Source organism: Giraffa tippelskirchi, chromosome X (genome assembly GCF_054371585.1).
Source record: "Giraffa tippelskirchi isolate mGirTip1 chromosome X, T2T-mGirTip1v1.2.pri, whole genome shotgun sequence".
NCBI lineage: Eukaryota > Metazoa > Chordata > Mammalia > Artiodactyla > Giraffidae > Giraffa > Giraffa tippelskirchi.
This window is the reverse complement of record NC_137289.1, coordinates 110505627-110530511: the sequence shown is the minus strand read 5'-3', so window position 1 is coordinate 110530511 and position 24885 is coordinate 110505627. Positions and strand designations below refer to the sequence as shown.

The following is a 24885-nucleotide window of genomic DNA, read 5'->3' as shown; positions in this document are numbered from 1 at the left end:
TCAGTCTTCTCTATCCATGGAATTCTCCAGGCAAGAATACTGGAATGGGTTGCCATTCCCTCCTCCAGAGGATCTTCCCCACCGAGGGGATCTTCCCTACTCAGGGATCAAACCCAGGTCTTCCCGCATGGCAGGCAGATTCTTCACCATCTGAGCCACCAGGGAAGCCCTAGAGCTAGGAGTGTGTCTCCCAAAGGGCGGGGGCTTGAAGACTTTTGCTGGAAGCTTTCAATAGTTGTGGGGGCCAGGAAGGGAGAGAGAAGGCAGTGACTAGGTCTGGAGAAAGGATGATCAGGCAGGTTTGCGGGCCCAGCTGAGTGCCAGTCCCCAGGGTAGGGAAATTTCCACATCTGCAATCAGCAACCCATTATAGGAAGAGAAGGCAGGCAGTCGCATGATTCTGGGATCTGGGTTTTGTCCAGTAGTTCCAAGAGAAGGCCTGAGAGGCAAGGGAACCAGGGTATGGTGAAGAGAAAGAGTGAGGAGTAATCCATGGGTCCAAAGCGGAATGAGAATGGCAGAAAAGATAGAAGGGGAATCAGTGGGGGATATAGAGGACCAGGGGCCTGATCAGGTGACCCAGCATTCCAGCCAGCTCCTGTCAGCTTCAGAAACTGTCTTGAAAACAGTTGTGGGCAAAGTATGGCCTTGCCTATGTGATTATCTGGAAATTGAACTTGCTGTGATCACTTCACTAGCAGAAGATTCTCTCCAACACTTAGTGTGTGAATAGAAGGCATCATTTGTTAAGTTGTTCACCCATTCATTCATTCATTCATATATCCAATTTTTAACAAATTATTTATGTATTGGTGGTACTGGGTCTTCATTGCTACATGAGGGCCTTCTCTAGTTGAGGTGAGTGAGGGCTGCTCTTCCTTGCTGTGCGTGGGCTTCTCATTGCAGTGGCTTCTCTTGTTGCAGGGCACAGGCTCTAGGCACCCAGGCTTCAGTAGTTGCAGCACACAGACTCCGTAGTTGTGGCACTCCGGAGCTTAGTTGGGCTTAGTTGCTCTGTAGCATGTGGAATCTTCCCGAACCAGGGATCGAACCCATCTCCCCTGTGTTGAATTCCTAGCCACTGTACCACCAGGAAGTTCTCATATATCCAATGTTGAGTGTTTCCAAAGTGCTCTGTCAACTAGATCCTGCTAACTTGGAGCTGAACCATATGAAAAGAAGCTTTTTCCCCTTTCCCCCTTCAAATGGGATGTGAAGTCTCAGGTTATTTACACAGGGTTCAGCTCCAAGTTCATGGAGCACACTGCAAACATCCAACGCTGGATATATGAATGAATGAGTGAATGAACAAATTAAGCGACTTCTATTTATTTTAGCTTAAATATGCTCATCCACTAGGTGAAATCTGAGAATACTCGTAAAATATTGTAGATGTAATTTACGTACCATAAAATGCATGAGTCTGAAGTGAACAGCTTGTTGTATTCTCATCTATGCATATCTCCCATGTAACCACTGTCCAGATCAATATACAGAACATTTCCATCACCCTAGAAAGTTCCCTTGTGCCCCTTCTCAGTCTACCTCCCTCATCCTCAGATAAGGAACACTATGGCTTCTGTCATCATAGATTCAGAGGACATGGTGCTTTTTTTGGCTCCACTGGGTCTTTGTTGCTTTGCGCAGACTTTCTCTAGCTATGGACAGCGGGGGCTACTCTTTCGTGCGGTGCACAGTCTCTGTGGGGGCACGGTCTCAGTAGTTGCAGCTCCCGGGCTCTAGAGCATGGGCTCAGTAGTTGTGGCACACAGGCTTGGTTTCTCCGTGGCATGTGAAATCTTCCCAGAGCAAGGATTGAACCCGTGTCCCCTGCATTGGCAGGCAGATTCTTATCCACTGCGCTACCAGGAAAGTCCCAACATGGTGCTTTTGATTAGGTTTTTCATGGGGGGGGTGGGGGTGGAGAGAACTAACACAAAGCCACAGAAGTCAGTAACCAGTGGCTCAATGAGATGAAACTTGGAAATAAGATTGCACTCTGTCTCAGAGTTTAATCAGGAAAACAAATACGGTGGAAACCATGGAAGGGGGTGGGAAGTTCTCACGAATGGAGAGGTATGGTCTGTACAGTCATCCCCCAAAGGGGGCTTATTATAGTACCCTGTCAATCTGAGTACAAACATCCAGTCTTCCTAGCAGGTGTGTTCCGTCTGTGGAGATGGGTACAGCAGAATTCCTGTAGTATTCCTTCATTTACCCTCATGCGTTAAATATTTGCTGTGGTTGCATACTCACCAAGTTGATTTTGGGTAACTAGGATTCCTATGTCACTTGCATTTTTGGAGAGAATATGCTGACCAGGTTGTCATGAATATGCAGACTACCACGTACTTATATATGTCAAAATGGTATTTGCACCATTAAGAACCTACAACTTTATTGTTTGGGGTCAATGTTGTGGAGTCAGATTCCATCTGGGACACTGACAAAACTGGGGTTCTCAGACTGGAAGGCTGAAGCCTGGATTTTGCCCTGTAGTGAATTCCCATAGTAGATACCATCTCTAAGATCTCTTGTTAAGACAGCCATAAACATGCCAACCATAACTCTGGCCTTTCTTTGGAAGCTTCCACCCTCACTGAAGATGTGTTTTGTAAACACAAGAATCTCCAAACATAAGCTGAAATCGAATACAAATAATTCCTACCAAGTCAAAGGGAGATACAGCTCCTCAAGATTCCAAGAAGCAAGCTAGATTTTTAAAACCTTTCTTATTGTCAAATATAACACAAATAAACATACAACATCAGTGTTCAAAATATCGATAATAATGACACGAACACTAGTGTAACAATATCCACCTAGGTCATTATGAAATGACCAACCTCCCCAAATCCTTCTGCATGTCCCTTTAAAAATATTTTTTTTTAATTTCTTGGCCACACTGCATAGCATATGGGACCTTAACTTCCCAATGAGGGATCAAACCCACACCCTTGCACGGGAAGCGCAGAGTCTTAACCACTGGATCACCAGGAAAGTCCTGCATGTCCCTTCTAGACATATCCCCCTCTCTACCACCCCATAGGTAACTTGTATGGCATTTTTATGACAATCATTTCCTTGCTTTTCTTTATACTTTGACCATCTATGCTGCATCCATAAACAGTATACTTTGTTTTTGCCTGGCTTTGAACTTTATATAAATGGAGTCAAACTGTTCATTTCTTATTTTTATATAGTATAAATGTGATATATAATACATAATCTGTTATTTATATTTATTCGGTTTCATTATGATATAGTATCCCATTGTATGAAATATATACCACAATTTATTTAATCAATATATCATAATTTATTATTAATATGTAAGTGCATATTCCTATAGTATTTCTTCTAAGGAATGGAGCTGCTGGGTCATAAGTTTGGTATTTCTTCAGGTTTAATAGACAAGGCAATGTTTTCAAAAACTGTTATTCCAGTTTATACTTCCACCCCCATGTTATGAGAGTTTCAGTTGATTCACATCCTTGCCTACACTTGGCATGGTCAGACTTCTAAACTTTTGCCAGTCAAGTGGTGTGTTGGTATCTCGTGGTTTCAAATTTGCATTTCCCTAACTATTAATGCAGTTGAGCATGTTTTTATATAGTGGCTGGTCTTTTGTATTTATTCTTCTGTAAAGTATCTATTCAAGTCAGTTGCCCATTTTTCTATCAGGTTGTCTCTGTCTTACTGATTTGTAGGAGCAGTTTCCACTTTCTGGATATAATTGATCTTTTCCCATTTGGGGACTTGTATTTTCACTTTATGGGTTTTTTTTAATTTGCTTTATTTTTCAGAACATTTTAGATTGAGAAGAATTGAGAAGATATTACATATACCTTACACTCAGTTTTCCTTATTATCAACAGCTTACATTAGTAGGGCACATTTGTCACTATTAATGAACCAATAGTGATATTAATACATTATTATTGACTAGAATCCATACTTTATTCAGATTTCCTTTTCCAAGGTGCTCTGTCAACTGTGTCCTGCTAGCCTGGAGCTGAACTGTATGAAAAGAAGCTTTTTCCCCTTTCCCCCTTCAAATGGGATGTAAAATCTCAGGTTATTTACACAGAGTTCAGCTCACACTCACTTTTCCATTCTGCATATCGTGTCTTTTGAAAAAAAAATCCTTAACTTTCATTGAGCAGGGCTCCACAGGGCTCCCTGATGGCTGATTTACAGGCACCAGACCATCTCACCATGGTCTCTCTGGGATCACTCAGAACTCACTGCTGGAATTAATGGGGGTGGGTTGGGGGTGGGATGCAGAGTTAGAGAAGCAAACTATATTGTGTGTTTCTTCAAGTCTTCTATCTGGCCCTCTCCTTTTGGAACTCAAGAAGCAGGAATTTGACATTTTTGTTTTTCTGGTTCTTCTCCAAGAGTCCTCCCCTCAGGGTAGTAAATGGCTGGAGTCTTGGCTATTTGACCTGGGAGGAGAGGTGTGCCGAGAATGGGGGAGGAGGTTTCTTTTAGGCTAACACATGGGTCATTACTTCAAATATTATCCTGGGCACACATATCCATCTCAAAATGCTTCAGTGGAAAAAGTTATCTGCACATCACCGGTTGTTTACTGAGCGCTAAAGATTGAATCAGAAGGGCTGTGTTCACAAAGCAGAACTGCTGAGGACTCAGAATGTGACCTTGAGTACATATGCCCTCCCCCAGGTTTCAATCTCTCAATCTATGATACAAGGAGAAGCCTTCCTACAGCATTTATCCTGCTGAATTTCCAGGCTATAAGCAGCAGCAATGCCCCTTTGAGACCTCAGATGAAAAGGGGTCTTAGATTTAAAGGATAAGCTATTCACCCTTGGCTCAAAAAAAGGACGTTATTTCTCAAGACAGAGTATGAAAGATTGTGCGATTTTGAGGTTTCCTGGGTGGGGAGGAATAGGCAGGATTTATATTATGTTCCAGTCTATTTATAATATTTTTGGTCTACTTCAAATTAAAAGAAATAAGAATGTTCTGGAACTCTTTCAAGAACAGAAAAATTCACTCCTCTCCCCGTTTTTCAGGCTGGATGAAATTGCAAGAGTTGTGCTCTACTTTTAGCTGATTATGCCCCTAAATAAAGTTTAGACAAATTTTTTTAGGACTTTTGTCTAGTAAGATGCACAAAGAATGAAATTTTAGTTGATATGAAATGATTCCATCATGCTTAAAAATGAATTTTTAAAAAATGATTAAGTTCTTATTTATTTTTTTCAAGTCAGTGACTTTAGAGTTGATGTTTTGAACTTAAACTAAACAGTTAATGCTTAACCTGATGGGCTTTCTTCCTGTCATAGTTTAGTTTTTGCTACCTGAAATAACTCCTATCGATGCATATTGAAATGACATCTGTCTTTCAAGGCCATCAGCTGTTTTCTGAACACAGTTGACACACTGTCACTTCTTGCTTCTTATCGAGGTTAAAAAAAAACAACCCATGAGATGTGAGAAGGGAGGATACTGGCCAAATTAGTTATGTCTAGCCTTCACATACTAAAGGATGGATGAAGGAAGGAATTAACTAATGTAATTAACTCTTGGGTAGATCAATAAGTCTTAGGGTTGCCAGATTTAGCAAATCAGAATGTAGGATGCCCAGTTATATTTAAATTTCAGATAAACAACAAATAACTTTAAAAAAAACTAAAAAAGTTTAAGTATGTCCCATGAAATATTCACGACGTTTATCCTAAAAATTATTCGTTGTTTATCTGAAATTCAAACGTAACTGGGCGTCCTGTAGTTTATCTGGCACCCCTACTTGGAGTGCTGGGATTTCCCGAGGCGCCTGGCTTCCTCCAAGCAGGTGCTCAGCATCTGTGTAATTGTTAGAGCGAAACCCAAACCAGCCTTGCAGCTTTCACAGCTGCACCCCTAGCGGGGCGGGACCACGCGATCGCGACAGACAGACGCCCTGGTAGGAGACCATCACTCGAGACTGGCGAAAGGGTCCGCACCCGGGAGGCAGCCCTACCATGTGGTCTCTCTGGGGCTCTCTGCACCCCTTGACAGGTTCCGTCCTTCCCGCTCAGGCCCCGATCCCCAGCCCTACCCTCCATCTCATGACCCTTCGTCACGGGCCGGGGGAGGGACTGCCCGACTCGGCGATCGTTGCCTGACATTGGCAGGACCTTCCATCCATCATGTTAGGCTCCGCCCATCACGCTGACGATTCCCAAGCTACGTCTCTCCCGCAAACCGCGGCGTAGCTAGGGATTGGTGGAGAAGGCGGCGACCGTCCCAGCGGAGGCGACGACAGGGCGGGCTCTGGGAGTCGGGGCGAGCCCGAGCTCGTCACCCCCTCGTGCTGCGGTGGTCGCTAGCGTCCTGCTTGCCAGTTCCGCGTCGCCCTGCGCTGCTATAGCCGCCGCAGAACCATGGCTGTGCTCGTCGTGCTCCTGTCCTTCTTGGTGGCGGGTGAGGACCCGGGGGCGGGCGGGGCGCGCTCCGCGAGGGAGCTCCGAGGGCCACTGGGCTCGGGGGTCGCGGGCAGCCATGGGTGGGCGGCAGTGGGGCGGGTGCCGCAGTGCGGGCAGCCGGCGGTGGCCTCGCCCCAGCCGCCTCTTTCTCGGTCTTCTCTCTGGGCCAGCCTTTGGCGGCGCGGCCTGGCGGACTTGCAGGGACCGGGCCGGGCGGGGCGGGGCGGGGCGGGGCGGGGTTGTGTGGGGGCACCTGAACCGGCCTCCACCTCTGAGAGAAAGGCGCGTCCAGCTGTCTCAATCCGGCCTCTTCCGCCTCGGGAGGCACTTCCGAGGACCGGGATGCATTTCTCAATCAGCTGAGGAACCGCAGCCCTTTGTGAAGAGGCCGACGTCCCAGCTGCCTTCAGCTGCTGCTTTTCTTGGCATTTTTTTTTTTTGGTGTCTTCATTTCTGGCAGTTGTCATCAGTAACTGGTGAAATCCCCCCTCCCTCTCCCCACGGTTTCAGGATACGAAAGTTGGAAGTGGAGTATTAATAATTGTTTTTGTGTGATTATTTCTCAAGGAGAATTCCAAGTACCTCTCCATAAAGTTTGCAGTAGTTCCCAATTTTAAGGATTTGGAAACTAAGACATGAGTCACGTTCTTGGGGTCACATGTCAAATGGTAGCTTTCTCCATGAATCTAGGTTCCCCAGTATTCAGCAAGGGGAATGCTAGTCAGCTCCTATTTGGCCTCTTACCGTGTATCATGTAATTAATTTAATTTTGCATCAGTCCTTGGGAGAGTGGTCAAGCCTAGATAAATTACCCCACAGCACACAAGTGGTAAGCAGCAAACCTGGACTGAACCCAGATCAGTGGGCTCCAAAGCATGGGCCTTTCCTAATTGAACCTGTTGTGGCACAGGTGTGAGAATGTGGGAGTGATGGGTGCTGGAACTAGGGACATGGAGAGTGGTGAATATGAGACCACATCGAGAACAGTTTGGAGGAATGGGTCCCGGTTCCCCAGCATGCCAATTTAAAACCTAGAGGTTAAAAATCTGTAGACGGCCTGTGCTGCTGCTCTGTGAAGTGCTGAGACACTTTGCTTTGGGAATGGTGGTTTAATTTTACATGGAGATATAGAACTTGGATGTTTTTGAAGTCTACAGGTCTTCTCCGTCCCTGGAGGTGCCCAGTGTTGTGTTGATGATAGTTGGCTTGTTTTCATGACTGTAGAATTTTAGAGTTGTATTGTTCCTTTCATCTCTGGCTCTGGCAAGGTTGTTCTGATCTGTCTAGTTGGGTACTTTAGGAGAATTTAATTTTTTAAACTGGGTTTTGCAAATGTAAAGATCTTCCCTTTGATACTGTGATTTAACTGAACATCTTGCTGAAATTCATGTTTTAATGTTATAATTGATCTTCCTGTGATTCAGTGAGGTTTGGGGGGTTTTGTTAAGTTTTGGTCTGAGGCAAGTAATTGCTTCTGTACATGGTTTGAACCTGCTTTCCTAACTAGAAAAGTCTAGTTCATACAGACCAAGAATCTGATCCTGTCAGCTTCTTCACTACTGTGGTCTTGTCAGATGAGGTTAAATTACTGTTTTCCACAGTGACTAAATGTGACTTAATGGAAAACATCTCTTAAGAGATCTGACTTCTCTATTTGAGGAAAAAATATGTCATTTAAAATGGCGACACCAAACTGGGGGGAGGGTAGAAGTGAACTAGAAGTGAATACAAGGTCATGAGGAGTATTTGGGAAAAAAAATTCAGATGGTTAGTTTGGAGGGGAAAGGCCAAGGGTGAACACATGGAATGTGAAGGAGTGTCATGTTGAAGAAGGATTCGATTTGGTCAGTGATACCTCAGAGGTCAAAAGTAGGACCTGTTTAGTTTTTTACATGATGATTTCATCTTCATTCAGAGATGACAACACAGTATGGTGAGCGTTCCCAAAGGGAAGGATTCTTAACCTCTAGCCCAGATTAGGGAGGCTAGGGGAAATTTCCCTAGGCCAGGTGCCTCACATGTAAATGTGTAAACGGTTGGGGTGGGAAGAAAAGGCTTTTTGGACAGAACAGTATGTGTAAAAGCACAGAGATCTGAGAGCAAAAGAGCAAAGAGTTTTGGTGGAGCTGAAACGTGTAGGAGTTAAAGTTGCAGAATTCCATAGGAAGGGTGGTGAAGTGCCTTGGGTGTTGTGTTTTGGATTTTGTCTCAGAGGCTCTGGGCATTGAGTGAAGGTGGTTGAGCTGAAGGGTGAACGTTCAGATCTGTATTTTGAAAAGGTGCTGGGAAGACTGGATCGGAGAGTGGCATGACGGGTCACAAGGAGGCCTGTTCTGTCTAGCCTCAGGAGGGCCTGAGGAGCGCCCTGGACATGGAGTTGGGAAAGGGCTCGGGAGATAAGAAGAAAAGATGGCCAGAACTCAGAGGTTGATGAGCTGTGGTGGTGAGGAAGGGTTTAAAGATGATTAATTCAAGCAGCTGGGTGGAAGGTGGCGTCATTCTTTGATACAGAGAATACAGGAGGCGTGTGTGGGAAAATGGCAAGTTCAGTTCTGAACCTGTTGCGTTTGAAGCACCCATGGAACTTGGAAGGAAATGCTCAACAGAATGCTGGATATCTAGGCAGAGGCTTAAGGGGAATCTAGGCTGAAAATAAAATCTGGGAACCATGAGTGTGTTTTTGGTGTTTGGAGCCTTAGGGAGTAGATGGGCTCAAGCAGGGGGGAAGCCAACATAGAACAGGAAGCCGTGGGGGTCCAGAAGGGAGCTGCAGATCTCCAAAGTGGAGTGTGCTTGATTTTGTGTGCTTTGTAATATATTATGAATCCATTATTACATTATAATTTGCGAGTGTATACTTTTTAAGTAGACATATGTATATTGGGAATACTTTCAAGCTTCGTACTGGAAGGGTTGAAATCTACAACGTTTGCTTGTTGCTGCTTTAAAGGAGGGGACAGGGAAGAAACTGAGGAGAAAGGCAGCCAGAGGGACTGGGAGGAAAGCCAGGGGCCCAGGCTTAGGGAGACCAGGGCAGGAGTTTCAAGGACAGAGTTGCCAGGATCAGCCGCTTTGGGAAGTTACATAAATTGAGGGGTGCAAACTGTCTCTGGGATTTGGTGAGTCATTTCAGTGGTGTGGTGGGGTCAGAAGCTGTGGGTTAGGTAGCATATAGGAGATAAAGAAGCAGAGGAGCCAGGTGGTGGCTGACTACTCTTCCAAGGTGGTTCTTCATCTGAAGGGAAGCAGAGGCAGGAGGGAGCTGGTAGGACCAAAGGAGAGTTTCTGTGGTTCGGATTTTAGAATGGGAGCACCCTACAAGTATTTTTGTGTGCTCAAATAAAAGAGCCAGTTGAGAGGGAAAAGGGCTAGTGCAAGATGTAGCTTCACTCATTCACTCTCTCAACAAGTATTTATGGAGCTTCAGTGTGCCAGGCACTGTTCGCAACCCTGGGGATATTGTGTGAACAAGACAAACCAAAACCCCTGCCCTCATGGGACTCGTATTGTACAGAGCCAGCGTTTTATGCCCCCAGCCATACAGCCACCTAACTTCTGGTACAGGGCCTGTTCCAAGTTGGGAAGCCAACTTCTTACACTTTGTAAAGGATTAGAATGTTGGGACTATGGAGATGATTACTGGCAAACGTAGGGCTTGTAAGTTGAGGTGGCGTCTCCGTTCACTAGTCATGTTCAGATAGAGGATGGGTGACCTTTCGGGTATCGTGGCGATGCCTGCATGAAGCAGCAGTTTCTTGATATAGGAGTCTACATTTTCTCAGCCTCTTGATATGTCCATTGGAAATACTATGTCCTGGACTTTGTTTCTAAAGTATTATACCTTCTAACTGGTAATGTGTACCCTCCCTCCCCCCCATTTGACAGTTCTCATTTCACTAGCTTTGCCTGTGGGACATAAGGAAAGCTAGGATCTATCCTAAGATAGACTAACCAGCTGAAATTTCAGAGTGATATACTAGAAATTTTTTGAATTTGCATTTTGAAGAGAGAATTGGTGGTAGAAATAACTTGGAGATTTCAAGTTTATTTTCTTTCTAGTCTGGGTCAGGGTTTTGGTTTTTGTTCTTGAAAATCTGGAGAAATGCTACTGATTTCTAATTGTTGCCAAATTGTCACATGCCCGTTTAGGGGCCATCTGCAGGAAGGCATCTACATCATTATGAGAATCCTGTTTCGTTGCTGTAACTTTGTTATAGCAGAAGGTATGGACTTAAATTCTTGCAGTGATACTTGCTAAAAGAATTTGTTGATGTTTAGGATTCAGCATTTTGTCCAGTCAACATTTAGTATGCTAAGTCAATGGAGAATAGGAAAGTATGTATTTAAAATTTTTCAGTGTGGTTGCAGAAATTTTGTGATGCTGATTATTCATGTTTTCTTTTCAGGTGTCTTAGGTAATGAATTCAGTATATTAAGATCACCAGGATCTGTTGTTTTCCGGAATGGAAATTGGCCTATTCCAGGAGAGCGAATCCCAGATGTGGCTGCATTGTCCATGGGCTTCTCTGTTAAAGAGGTAATGTGTATTTAAAAAAAAATACCTGGAGCTGCTTCTGAAAGCATTTTTGTTGATTTCTGTTAATAGCCAAAGAAAGCAACAGGCAAACATAGGTACAGATTACAAAAGTAAAAAATTTATTTGTCATCAGGGAGATTTTAGGTAAGTGTTCCAAGCTTGGTTATGAAAGTAAAACATTAACCATGTAATCACTTATTTACAGTAGTGACGTCCTTTGTTATTATTAGAGAATGCATCTGTCCTGTTAATAGGATGTATAAATTTATTGGGTTTTTCCAGTACACATGATAGATTTGTCCATTACAAAGTGCCACAGACTGGGTGTTTCATAAACAACAACACTTATTTCTTACAGTTCTGGGGCTAGAAGTCCAAGGTCAGGGTGCCAGCATGGTGAGGGTCCTCTCCAGGTTGCAGAGTGCCAACTTCTTATTGTATGTGGTAGAGAGAGCCCTCTGGAGTCCCCTTTATAAGGGGTCTAATCCCATTTATAAGGATTCCATCCTCATGACCTAGCTCCCTCCCTCAGGCCCCTTCTCCTAATACCATCACATTGGGGGGTTAGGATTTCAACATGAGTTTTGAGGGGACACAAGCATTCAGCCCATTGCAATTTATTATGAATGATGCAATGTATATACATCTTACCTGAGTTTAGGAAAATGATGTGGTCAGTAGTCATAACCTGTTGTAGTAACCGGCTACTTACGTGTGATTGTTGCGGAGAGGGCCTAGATCCAGTCAGCATGAGAGAGCTTAAAGCTCAGGGTTGGAAGAAAGGAGATGGAGTTTGTTCTATCTCCCTATCTCCTCCCACTTTAAGGTTTGATGCTTTTAAGGTGGTCTCTAGACATCATCAGTCACTCAGAGGAATGTTCTTCCTAGGTCCTGAGTGCCCTTGAAACCAGAAGCTGTGCACAGGAACTGCCTCTAGGTTGGGCCTCTGGGTGGAGCTCTGACTGGTTGTTTACATTTAAGTGTGAAATTTGTACCTTGTTCTTTACGAACTTAATTTTGACTACAAATGGCTGTCAAAATAACCTTTAGAAGTAATTATTAATAAACTACAAGTCACTTTCAGCAGGAATTGTATTTATAAGGTGCTTAGTTCTAAAGAGAATGTTGTAATGGTAGTCTTGCTGTGTCACTGTGAAAGAGAAACACGATATTGTCGTAGATAAGGGCAAAGGATGATGTGAGGGAAGAAAATGTCCAGTGTTACATGGAGGAGAAAGTATTTCATAATCTAGAATTTGCAAAGTACCTACCTTTTGTTCACTTGCCTGCTTTTTTCCACAGAAGGTTTGAGATGACTTATTATTAGACTTTACTGTAGCAGTTAAAATGAAGAAGGTAGAACTCGGCATCCTCAATTAGGAGATTGCAGCTACTACCTTAAATAAGACGTTTGCTGTCCCTATGAGTTTTCATTGCTGGTATCATCCCAGAACCCCTTAATTCTGCTTGTCAGATGTTACTGGGGAAATGGTTTCCTGAATTGATCATTAAGCACAGTTTCATGCTTTTCAATGTGCAGGACCTTTCTTGGCCGGGCCTTGCAGTAGGTAACCTATTCCACCGTCCTCGGGCTACTGTTATGGTGATGGTGAAAGGAGTGGACAAGCTTGCTCTACCCCCAGGCAGTGTCATTTCGTACCCTTTGGAGAATGTGAGTATTTACTATAAAGAATTAAAGGGATGCATTTAAAATTTAGTCTTGGCAGCTGTCATTATGGATTGCGTTCTATGCACTTTTAATGCCCTGGTAAGTAAAATGCAGTTTTTTTTTTTTAATGATGGTTGCAAATTGATTGAAACTTGGCTGCTTGCTATGCATGAGAGTACTTTCTAAGGTAAGAGGTCAAGAAATTGCCCCGCTCTGAGAATAGTCAGAGGATTGACAAAGAGAAACCAATTGAGGGTGTAACCTGTTGACATGTTCTTGGGCATTATTTCATCACCTTCCCTTCAGAATGTTATCATTTCCTTTGGTAAGGAAAAGACTGGGGACAGTTTTGCTGGCTCACTTACACCTTTACTGGCTTTTCAGGCAATATGGCTGCCTGAACTGTTGTGAAAGGCCCTCCTTCTACTGTAAGCATATGGAAGTCAGCAAACATCTTTACATGTATAACTAAAATTGAAAGCAAGAAAGGGATACACACAGGTGCCAGATATGAATAGAAAATATAGAAGCCACAGTGATGAGCAGGAGCTGAAGGTGAAATTGTGTTCCTTACAGAAAGCCAGGGGCAATAAAAATGCTGTCTTGTTCTTGAAAGGAACCCCCAGCTGCCCCAGGGCTACCACAGAGGAGCTGGCTTGCCACCCTTAGCTATGGAACCCAAAGAGCCCCCTATGAGAAATCTGAACTAGGGGATTATACTGTGCAGTTATCTGCTTCAAATTCACACAATCCACCCCACACAGATAGGTCCACAATCCAGGGCTGCTTTGGTAAAAAAAGAATTGAAGAGTTGAATTTACCAAATACTTGAAGGGGAAAAAAATGCCATGAGAAAGTCAGCAGGTCCAACAATCAGAATTCATCCCCCTAGAACTACAGATAATAAACCAGTCTCAAAAAGAGACTTGAAAATACATACATATATTAAAATTGTGAGAAAGTTGAAGGACTAGAAACTAGAGGCAGTTAAAAGTTTTGAGATGTGGTACTTTCATTTCCACTTAAAAATATTTTGTAATTTATGTTGATTTCTTTAACCCATGAGTTATTTAGAAGTGTTGTAACATATGGGTTCTTTCAGGATAATTTTTAATTATTCAGTTTCTAATTTCATTGCATTATAACACTGGTGTATACGATGCTGATTTGGGAGGGGGGATTTTTTTCAGACTTTTCGTGTGGTCTAGTATACATTATCTCCAAGCACATGACATGTTTACCAAGAAAATGACCATGTACTAGGCCACAAGGCAAAGCTCAACAGATAGTATCCTATAAACCACCTTCTCTGACCACAATGCAGTTAAATCTGAAAAAAAAAATGATACCTTTAAAAAATGACTGCAAATGATAGAAACAAACACAAGATGAGTCTTCGGGTTTATAGCACACTGAGGAAGGCTCAAGTCAAATCAACACCTAAATATGAGTGAAATTGAAGACCCATCAAGGACACAGACAGTCTTACCAAGGACGCTGACAGTCTTACCAGAGAGAAAAGATACTGCCGTGACAAAGGAATGAAAGTAAAATGGTAGCAGATTCCTCATCACTGCCATTGGAGATTAGAAGTGCAAGAAGGGAAAAGCAGTAATTGCACGGTATGAAGCTAGGCTGAGAATCTGTTTAAGTAGACATAATAAAATGATTTATGATATAACTATTGGGAAGGTGCAGAGAGAGAAACTGCGTGTAAGGAGATAGGGCTCTGGTTGGTGATGTGGGAGAGCTAAATCCTCATCTTCTCTAATGGGCAGTAAATAGGTAATGCCTAGAATTGAAAAATCAAGATGTAGCAATATAAACACATTATTTAGAGATGGTGGTAAAAAGAAAAGGAAACAAAGGATTTGAAAGTGAACGCTGCAAGTAGGTACAAAAGATGTAATGTTGTCCGCATGATGAGTGTAGTTAACACTGCTGTGTGATACATATGAAAGTTGTCAGAAGAGTAAATTCTAAGTTCTCATCACAAGGAAAAAAATTTCTTTTTTGCTTTCTCTGTTTTTGGTATCTGTATGATGATGGTAATTATTACTGTGGTAATAATTTCACAATGATTATGTCATCCACCTTAAACTTATACAGTGATGTATGTCAATTATCTCAATAAACCTGAAAAAAATTAACAAAGTGAGGAAGAAAAAAGATGGAGGAAAGAAAGTGAGTACCTCAGAGGAATAGGAAACGGGCAAACTTATTTTCATAAATCTTACAGAACTACTGGTCTCTTAAGTGGCATGTGTATAAAATTTTTTAAAAGTCAATAAGAAAAGATACTGGAACAGACACAGTCCTGAATAATTCATGGGTTGAGAAAACTACAGAGATTTTGAAATTATTTGGAACTGAAAAATGTACCATATATTTTTAAAGTTGTGGGGTGCAGCTAAAGTGGTAAGAAGGAAATTTATAACCTTAAATGCACATGTTAGATAATTTCAAAGATTGGAAATTAGTGAGCTAACAAAACCAGAAGAATTTCAGAATAAATGGAAGGGAACAATAAAAATGAAAGGTGTATTAAAACATTTTTATTAGTCTTCACAAAGATTATTAAGTAGCTTGCTGTGTGTGTGTGTGATTTTCTGTGAAAATCACTGTAGAAGATCTCTCTTAAAAATATATTAAAAATCCAAAATGCCCTTCAGATTTTCATTAGCCTACAATCCGAAATTAAACATTTTAAAAAGAGTAGCCTCATTTTACATGAGTAGAAACTGTGAAAAGAGCTCATGTTATTGCTTGACCCTGACTGCCTCTAAGGGAAAAATCCACCCCAAAACAAAGAAAGAAAAGCTTTAGAATTCCACTTAAGCTTCATTTGATTAGCTAGCTGTTATCATTAGTTTCAAGTCCTATAGATAACTTTTATTTTCTCTAGGACAAACATGTGCATATCCTTATAATATAGTTTTAAGTATGAGCTTTTTTTCCTTTTCCAGTTTAGTGGGTCGGTATCCTTTTTTCCTTCCCAGTTTGGCATTCACCTGACCTAGTAGCTTCTCCAGTTTGATTGCTAGGGACATGTCACCTTTAATCTTCAACTTTCCTGCCATGAATGCCACTGAAGTGAAATGAGGCTGGAGAGTTTGTGTTATGTGTTCTCATATTCCTTCCAAAGCCCAAAGAAGTTGACTGTGGGATTGCAAAAGGAGCACGTTTGTGGCTGACTTGGGATGCTTATAAAAAGGATGCTTTTGCAAGCTGGAACTCTCTTCCCCTTCTTCAGTTACTCATTAACTTATTTTAAGAGAATCTGGGGAAGAGTTGATATGCATTGAGTAAGAGAAAAAATTAATTTCACTTCACAGTTACGAAACACATTTATTTCTGCCTGGCCCACATTAACGTGCTACTTATAAACATGAACCTTTTACTAGTAAGAGAAACTACTGAAAAAAATCACTCTGAGAAATCTCCATTAAAACAAAAATATTGCTACTATATTGCTTGTTTTAATAATGATGAGACTAAAATACTTTTTGAGGGAAAAAATTACCATTATTTCTTTTAAAAAATAATGTGGGGGCAGAAACAGGTCTATGGGAATAGAAGTCAGAATTTTGATTACCCTTGGGGGTGGAGGGGAGTGGGTAGAGAGGCTTGTAGGGTGCTGATGTTTTATTTTGATCTGGTGGGGCTATATGAATATCCATTTATAAATATTACCTGAACTGTTAAGCCAAGATTTATGCACCATATTATATGTATGTTGTGTGCGTGCATGATCAGTCGTGTCCAACTCTTTGTGACCCCGTGGGACTGTAGCCCACAAGTCTCCTCTGTCCGTGGGAATTTTCTAGGCAAGAATACTGGAGTGGGCTACCATTTTTTTCTCCAGAGGAATCTTCCCAACCCAGGGATCAAACCCTGTGTCTCCTATATTGGTAGGCAGATTCCTTAGCACTGAGCCACCTGGGAAGCCCCATATGTATGTTACACTTTAACAAGAAATTCAGGGGGAAAAGTACATTTTATCACAGTTGGCAATTTCAGTTTATTAATACCATGTGGTCCCAAGATAAATTTCGCATTCAAATTTCTTGTGACATACTTTGTCCCTTGCCTAAGAATCTTCAGTCTATCTGAAGACTAAACCCTACACCTTATTAAAGATTTTTTCTTTTAAAATTTTTATTTATTTTTAATTGGAGAATAATTGCTTTACAATGTTGTGTTGGTTTCTATATCAACATGAATCAACCATAGATAGATGTATGTCCCCTCCCTCCCATCCCTTAAACATTTTTAAAGTTTTGAAATGAAAAATGAGGTCTGTTTCTTTCAATCAAATTCAAGTCTTCAAATTCCCTTCACCTCTTAAAATTGCCTTCACCTCTTAAATGCAAGTTAATAAATTATTGTAGAACATACATTCATTGTGGCACATTTTATCAATATTGAAACCAAATATGTTCCTGCTAAAAAATACCTGAATGACCAACTGAACCTGCCTGCCAGTGCAGGAGATGCCAGAGACATGGGTTTGATCACTGGGTCAGGAGGATCCCCTGGAGGAGGAAATGGCAACCCACTCCAGTATTCTTGCCTGGAGAATTCCATGGACAGAGGAGCCTGGTGGGCTACAGTCCATGGGATCGCAAAGAGTTGGACTCGACTGAGGGGCTGAGCACATGCATGACCACCTGAAAGTGATGCTTTGCACAAGATAGTGTTTTGTCCTTAATTTACAAGTTTTTTCATATTTAGGCACATTTGGAGACACAAACTCATTGGCCCACTAGGGGGCTGTTTAATTTTCAGTATCTTCAAACAGGTTCTTTTGATTTGGATTTGGATATGATTTGGGTCTTTTAAATTTCCATAGAAAATGCTGGTACTTTTTTAAGGCTCCCTTTTTAATACTAAATGATTTTTCTTCCTACTTGGGTTCAGATAATAATTAAGGTCTCACTCTTAAATTTCAGGCAGTTCCTTTTAGTCTTGACAGCGTGGCAAATTCCATTCACTCCTTATTTTCTGAAGAAACTCCTGTGGTTTTGCAGTTGGCTCCCAGTGAGGAAGTAAGTTGTGATAGTTTTTATTTTAAATGCTTGAAAAATAAGCTCTCGTTATTTAATGAAAATTTAAAACAAATTTTATGAAAACTGCTGATAGACCTTGGTATGTTGGAATTAATCTGCAGAATGTAATACAATTTTGGATTCTTCTTCCAGAGAGTGTACATGGTGGGGAAGGCAAACTCAGTTTTTGAAGATCTCTCAGTAACACTCAGACAGCTCCGCAATCGACTGTTTCAAGAAAACTCTGTTCTCACTTCACTTCCCCTCAATTCTCTGAGTAGGAACAATGAAGTAAGTAGTGTAGTCATTTGAATGAATAAATGAATATTACTAATTTCTCATGCTTCTGACTTTACAGCAAACTTGAAATTTTAGAAAATGAAAAGTTTTACAAGTTTCCTGCTGGGGTAGGTTCTTTTCTTCCTTTAGTGTAATTTTTAAAAAATGATTCTCATGAGCTGAGCTATAGTAAATAGTATGACATACTAGTGCAAGAGTTGCCACTGATTAATCCTGACAGGCCAGAAATCACAGTAACTACTTTGGTAGTGGGTGGAACTGGGTAGATCTGGTAATGTCGGAGCTGTTACTCACTGCCTCTTCTGGTGTGTTGCCTCATTTTTCTATTCATTCTCAACTGTCCAGTGTAGGGTGCTACCCTTCCTTTGACTCCTGTATGTCAGCTTTACCACCTATTCACCTGTTCATGCACCCTCTTAACCACATGGCATGCCACCTTTGTGGTAGCCTCCTTTCACCTACTCTGGATGACCAGGACTACAACCTTTTATTCAAGGGATGTGAGCAAATGAGGCTATTGGCAAGACCTCATTGCAGTGCACCAGAATATTCTGATGCCCTGAGGGAAAACCACTTTAGAGTTTGGATGCTTTATCATGGCTTTATCAAAAATAAAGTTATTGAGAGATAGTCACTGTGCTGGAGAAAAACTTATCACCATTTTGTTAGGAAGTACTATTCTATAAGCATTTTCAATTGAAATGAACCTAGCAAATGGAGGACAGTTGCATAAATTCACTCATGTGTTTAATGTCTGTAACATCCTGTGCCTTACTTGATAGATGGCAAATACAGATCCTGGATGCATATTTAAGATAATGCTCATTCCTTTCTGCTCTCTGCAGGTTGATCTCCTTTTTCTTTCTGAACTGCAAGTGCTACATGATATTTCAAGTTTGGTAAGTAGGCTACTCTCATTTGTCAGTTCCATTTATTCTGGCTTATTCTGGCTTCAGAAGACATTTCTAGAGATTCCTTGATGGTAATGAAACCAATCAAAAAGTTTACATATGCCTTAGATTTATGATTCCATGGAAGTTGAAATTAGTGGTGGTATTGGGGATTTTGAACTTATGTTAACACATTACTCTGCATTTTTACTTTTAGGAGAGATATTCCAAGTACACAGGCCTAGAAGTAAGGCCACCCTGGCTATAGTCCTGACCTGTTGATTTCTTCTCAGATATTAAGACTTAATTACTGTATCTTTATCTTTGGGTCTAAAATAGACCTCAATAGAAAATACAGTTTTGACTAACAGTGCTGTCAACCAAGTCAGGAAGGGAATAAATATGCCTGTAGTATGTTCTTTTTTTTGGGGGGGGGGATGATTTTTTTTTTAATCACATGATGAAATAGAAAAACTTAACCTGTGTGCTATCTTCTACAGTTGTTGCCCAAACTTTCAGTAGGGTTGGTTTGGGGAGTGTGGAAGTGTAGTGCTAGTGGTGTAGGAGGTGAGCACTGATGGCTCGTCTCTCTAGGATCAGACTGGTCCAACTACCTGTTCTCTCATACCCTGGCCCATATCTGAGGTTTTTAAGAAATTTTAAAACAAGTTGTTATTATAATTGCTTCTAAAAACTAAGATCTATGTTGGATTTCAGAAATTCCCATTTTAACCAGTTGCATTTGCCACCCTCCCAGACTTTGTATATTGTGGTACGTGCACGCATGCTCAGTCATGTCTGACTCTTTGTGACCCTATGGACTGTAGCCCACCAAGCTCCTCTGTCCATGGGATTCTCCAGGCAAGAATACTGGAGTGGGTTGCCATTTCCTCCTCCGGGGGATCTCCCCCACCCCAGGGGTCGAACCCACATCTCTTGCATTGGCAGGTGGATCTTCACTGAGCAACCTGGGAAGCCCATACTGTGGTACACTGGGGTGCCCCTGTTATACCTTTTAGGTATAAAACTCCAACTGCCTGTGTTTGACATTACTTTATCCACTTCTTTTTGTTTGTTCTCCTAAGTTGTCTCGACATAAGCATCTAGCCAAGGATCATTCTCCTGATTTATACTCACTGGAGCTAGCAGGCCTGGATGAAATTGGGAAACATTATGGGGAAGACTCTGAACAATTTAGAGATGCCTCTAAGATCCTTGTTGATGCTCTGCAAAAGGTAAACCATCAATGGGGTGTGAGCAGTTAAGAGTATGACCATTTGACTTTTCACTTCCTAATGGGAAAATCTGCTTAGTGATTGAAGTCTTTTACTCACCTTCTTTGAGGGCTGAGGATGGAGTAGGTAGGTCACAGGTATATAGTGGGATGTCAGTGTGTCTTTCCTTCATTGAGCTGTGCAGTACAGCTTGCAGGATCTTAGTTCCCCCACCAGAGATTGAACCTGGGCCCTGACAGTGAGCTGAATCTTAACCACTGGACCACTACAGAATTACCAGAGATCTCTCTCTCTTTCTAACGCTGGCAGAGGCAGCATAGGAAATGATTGATAACTCTAGCACAGTACTTTTTTCTTTTCATCATGGTAAAATATAGCTAACGTAAAATTTACCATTTAAGTGTACAGTTCTGTGGCACTAAAAACATTCACATTGTTGTGCAACTGTACCACCATCCATTGCTAGGACTTTCATCTTCCCTGAAACGCTGTCCCCATTAAACCCTATGAAATAATCAAAGAACAACACTTGGCACAGCACCACACATGTAGTAGATACTAGTAAATGCTACTTTTCCTCTGCCCTTCAAAGTTATTCACCTGGAGCTCTTCAGTGAGGCTTCAGTTAAAACCTTTGTAGCTGTGATTAACCAGAGACCACTTAGAAAGATTTCCTTTTCCACTTCCCTGCTCCCAATTTATACGCCAACAAATTCAGTGACTACTTCTTTCTTATTCTGAGTATTTGAGCTGAATCTTAACACTTTTCTGAATGTTTTAACATAATCAAAACCTTTAAGACTTGTCTATTTTAAGACTTCATTTCATGAGCCAATAGGTAATTGTTTGTTCTTGTAGGTGCACTGAAGCTTTACAAACATTTTAATAAGTATGTGTTTTGAGATTCTTAATAATGCCAATAACGCTTCAGTTTGCAGATGACATGTACAATCTCTATGGTGGGAATGCAGTGGTCGAGTTAGTGACTGTCAGATCATTCGACACATCCCTTGTGAGGAAGACGAGGAGTATCCTTGAGACAAAACAAGTGGTGAGTACATTTTTGGATCATGCTTTAAAATTGTAAAATGAACTCTTAAAAAACGCACCAAATATTGTATCACCTGTGGGCAGTATGCATGAGCAATCAGTAAATCTGAAAAATGATTAAAACATAGGTTTCTTATTCATGGAGATACTGTGTTTTGTAAATGATGCTCAGTTCTTTGGGGTTGTAATCAGATAATGTACTTTGTTAGGGATAAAAGCAAATCTGTCAGAACTGGTGAGATAATTCAAATACAGGTATTACAAGGAGATGTCAGACATTAACGTGCAGGAGGACTGTGGTGCTCTCAACTTGTGGACTCTGCTTTTCTCAGAGGTACATTGTCTTTGTGGTACAGTCTCTCATTTTCCTGCTACATACACTCTATAATTCTACAAATTTTTGGCCTGGATCTTACTTTGATTTTTAAGCATTTAGAGGATCATAGGCAAGGGTGCCAGCCCTAGTAAAACAAGTGTATATGCACACAGCCGAAGCATCGTGTGGCCAAGAACATTATTTACAGCTGGCTTTATCTCAGAGCAGTCAGATCCCCAGTCTTTTATGGACACTCTCCTTTGGGCCCCATGGGACTGAAGAGTGAGATGCTCAAAGGTAATGTGTGTTCAAGACAATCTGGACATGGCTGGTTTGAGATTGTTTCATCCTAAATAGGAGTGGGAGAACCTCTGTTTAAAACAGCACACCAGGCTAGACAAACTGAAAAATTTTCACACTACAGAGCATCTAGATAATGGCCAATTAAAAAAAATTACCCTTTTGAGTGCATAGTTTACTCTCAAGAAAGTAAGGGAACTGGAGAACTGTGTAGTAACCAGGCTATCCTGAGGACATTGCCAGTTGGGTTACCAAGGGACTGGCTCTCTTAACTGTCGGGAGTTGGAACTGAGACTTCCTTGTGTAGCTGGGATGCCAAAAGGGCCATGCCCACAGTGAGAGGGTAGATTAGAAAATAGCCTACCTACCAGCAAAGGGGGACTTCCAGGTTAGTGGTAAAGAACCTGCCTGCCATTGCAGGAGACGTAAAAGACACTGGTTTCAAACCATGGGTCAGGAAGATCCCCTGGAGGAGGGCATGGCAACCCACTCCAGTATTCTTGCCTGGAGAATCCTATGGACAGAGGAGCCTGGCAGGCTACAGTCCATAGGGTCACAAAGAGTCGGACATGACTGGAGTGACATTAGCATGCACACACCAGCAAAGAGAAACAGAAAGGCCACTTGGGTGTGTGCAGGCAGGGTATGTGTTGGGGGTGGTGGAATGTCTCCTAGGGAAGCCTCAGACCAAGAAATTAACACAAACCCTGGTCCTAAGCTGGTAAGAGGGGTGGCTCCCACCCAGGAGAAATGAATGTAAAACCTCCCTGGCAGGATACACCCTCCACACACAGAATACAAAAGTATGTAACACGTAATACTAAAGAATTTTGAACATGTAACACTCTAAAGCTGAAGGTAATACCTGTTCCTTTGAAGCTCCCTCTTGTCTTATTCCTCTACCTTCCCCACCTAGAGGAAACTGCTCGCTCAAATATTTATGTTAACCATTCCTTGGCTTTTCTTTACAGTTTTAATACAGATGTATTTATCCTTAAGGGCTTCCCTGGTAGCTCAGATGGTAAAGAATCTGCCTGCAATGCAGGAGACCTGGGTTAGGAAGATCCCCTGGAGAAGGAAATGGCAACCCACTCCAGTATTCTTGCCTGGGAAATCTCGTGAACAGAGGAGCCTGGTTGGCTACAGTCCAGGGGGTCGCAGAGTCGAATAAGACTGAGTGACTAACACTTTCACTTCATTTAGGCTTAAACAATGTTGTTTGAAATCATACTATGTTTTTTCTCAGAGCAAAGGCTCGATATTTAAGAGTCATGCATGCTGATAGAGTAGTTGAGGTCATTTTACTGCTATATGTTCCATTGCATGGATGTGCCAGTTATCCATTCTGTTGATAGAAATCCTTGTACATGTCTCACTACACATACCGTATATGCACACTGTCAACTTTATTGGTATTGCCAAATTTTCTCAAGCAGTTGAGCCACTTTCTGCTTCCACCAACAGGGTGTTTATCTTCTCCATGAAGGCTTCTCCTTAGTTCCTAGCTCTTATGCCACTTAGTATGTTTGTTAGATAAATGAATCACAGCTATCAAATTGTGATAATTTCCTAACTTAATATTCTTCTGTCTTGATTTTCTTGTATTGTAGAAGGACCCCTCAACTCCCTATAACCTTGCATATAAATATAATTTTGAATATCCAGTGGTTTTCAACCTGGTACTTTGGATAATGATTGGCTTGGCCTTGACTCTGATTGTCACCTGTTACAATATTTGGAACATGGATCCTGGATATGATAGCATCATTTATAGGATGACAAACCAGAAGATTCGAATGGATTGAACTTTTCTTATGCCAAACTTGGAAAGAAAGAGGGTTTGAACATTGGCTGTTTCATTAAAATAAATCTTTTAGTGTAGTTTAAACTAGATTGTACACTTTAAATTTATAAAAAAACAAATTTTGTTCTCTTGTGTGTGTGCCTGTGATGTTCTTTTAGAGTGAATTATATAGTATTGATATGAGTTGACTTGTGTGATACAGATTCCATAATATGCTTAAATATGATATAACCATTTATTTCATTCCATTTACTATTTGGAAATATGCACTGTAATAAATGTAAAACATTTAGAATAGTTTGTGTTATTTATGTTGGGAAAATGCACTGAATTTGAAATGTTTAATTTCCTTACACAGGACAGGTTAGAAGTGACATTTGGGCTGTTATATACTATGAACCATTTGTAAATGTCTTAATGTAAATATCTCTGAAACAAGAAAAGGTTTTTAACTTCAAGAAGCTATTAACTATGAATGTGCTTACACAGTCACTCACATTTTCAATTGCATTTGATTGACAGATGATAGCTGTTTTTTTAATCTCTTCTGAAAGTCTGGTGATCTGAATGGTCAAGTGTGGATATTAAACATACTACATTAATCTAAGAAGGAACTAGCTTTGTGGAGTTAAGACACTTATAATCATATACACAAAAATATTTGGGGGACATCTTGGGGCATGATTTCAGTCATTTTTCCCCTTGTGTAAGTTACTCTGGTTTACAGTACAAAATCGTTCTATGTAGAATGTTAAGTGGAAGTGGACCAATGTCTATAAAGAGTGACAAATAAAGTTAATAATGATTCAAAATTTGTGTCATTTCAATACTACATCTATTTTATACTGTAAAAACCTAAACAGGGTTTTGATCATAATTGGCTGTTTTGTTATACAAACTTTTTACATTTGTTTATTCACACTGCACCTCCTGAGATTGCTTCATTACCAATATGAGGAAGACACTTTACTTTCTATGCTTATTATTGAATTTATACAGAATATGACAAATTCACACTAGACTTCAGGTGGGGAAGGCTTAAATTTCCCTATAGTGTTTAAAAAAGTGACTGCAATTATTAAATACTGATTAGAATATGAAGGACCATCTAATAAGGTAAAAGGCTTAAGGGTTAGTTTTAAAGTCATAGCTTATGACTTACCCAATTAAAATTTAAAGCTTCATGCTTATGTAGCTAAGTTATTTTAGAGTTATGCTGCCTTGCCCCTGGGAACCCTACTTGGGTTTAGAATTAGCTGTGTCTCTCTTCTTCGCAAAGATCATCATATCATTTCTAAT

At 41.2% G+C, this 24885-nt stretch overlaps 1 protein-coding gene across 3 annotated transcripts; it reads left to right on the top strand.

Moving 5' to 3' along the window:
• Positions 1-6288: 6288 nt before the first annotated feature.
• ATP6AP2 (ATPase H+ transporting accessory protein 2) lies at positions 6289-24398 on the top strand. 3 transcript variants are annotated; one of them, XM_081564494.1, is made up of 9 exons: positions 6289-6435; positions 10844-10974; positions 12515-12646; positions 17596-17691; positions 17845-17982; positions 18837-18890; positions 19967-20116; positions 21048-21164; positions 23393-24398. In XM_081564494.1, the coding sequence occupies exons 1-9, from the start codon at positions 6396-6398 to the stop codon at positions 23585-23587; spliced, it is 1053 nt and encodes a 350-aa protein (XP_081420620.1). In that variant the 5' UTR covers positions 6289-6395; the 3' UTR covers positions 23588-24398. The 3 variants fall into 3 exon arrangements, with proteins under 3 accessions (XP_081420620.1, XP_081420619.1, XP_081420617.1); XM_081564493.1 differs by having other exon boundaries at positions 21048-21167; positions 23396-24398; XM_081564491.1 differs by having other exon boundaries at positions 21048-21167.
• Positions 24399-24885: the final 487 nt, after the last annotated feature.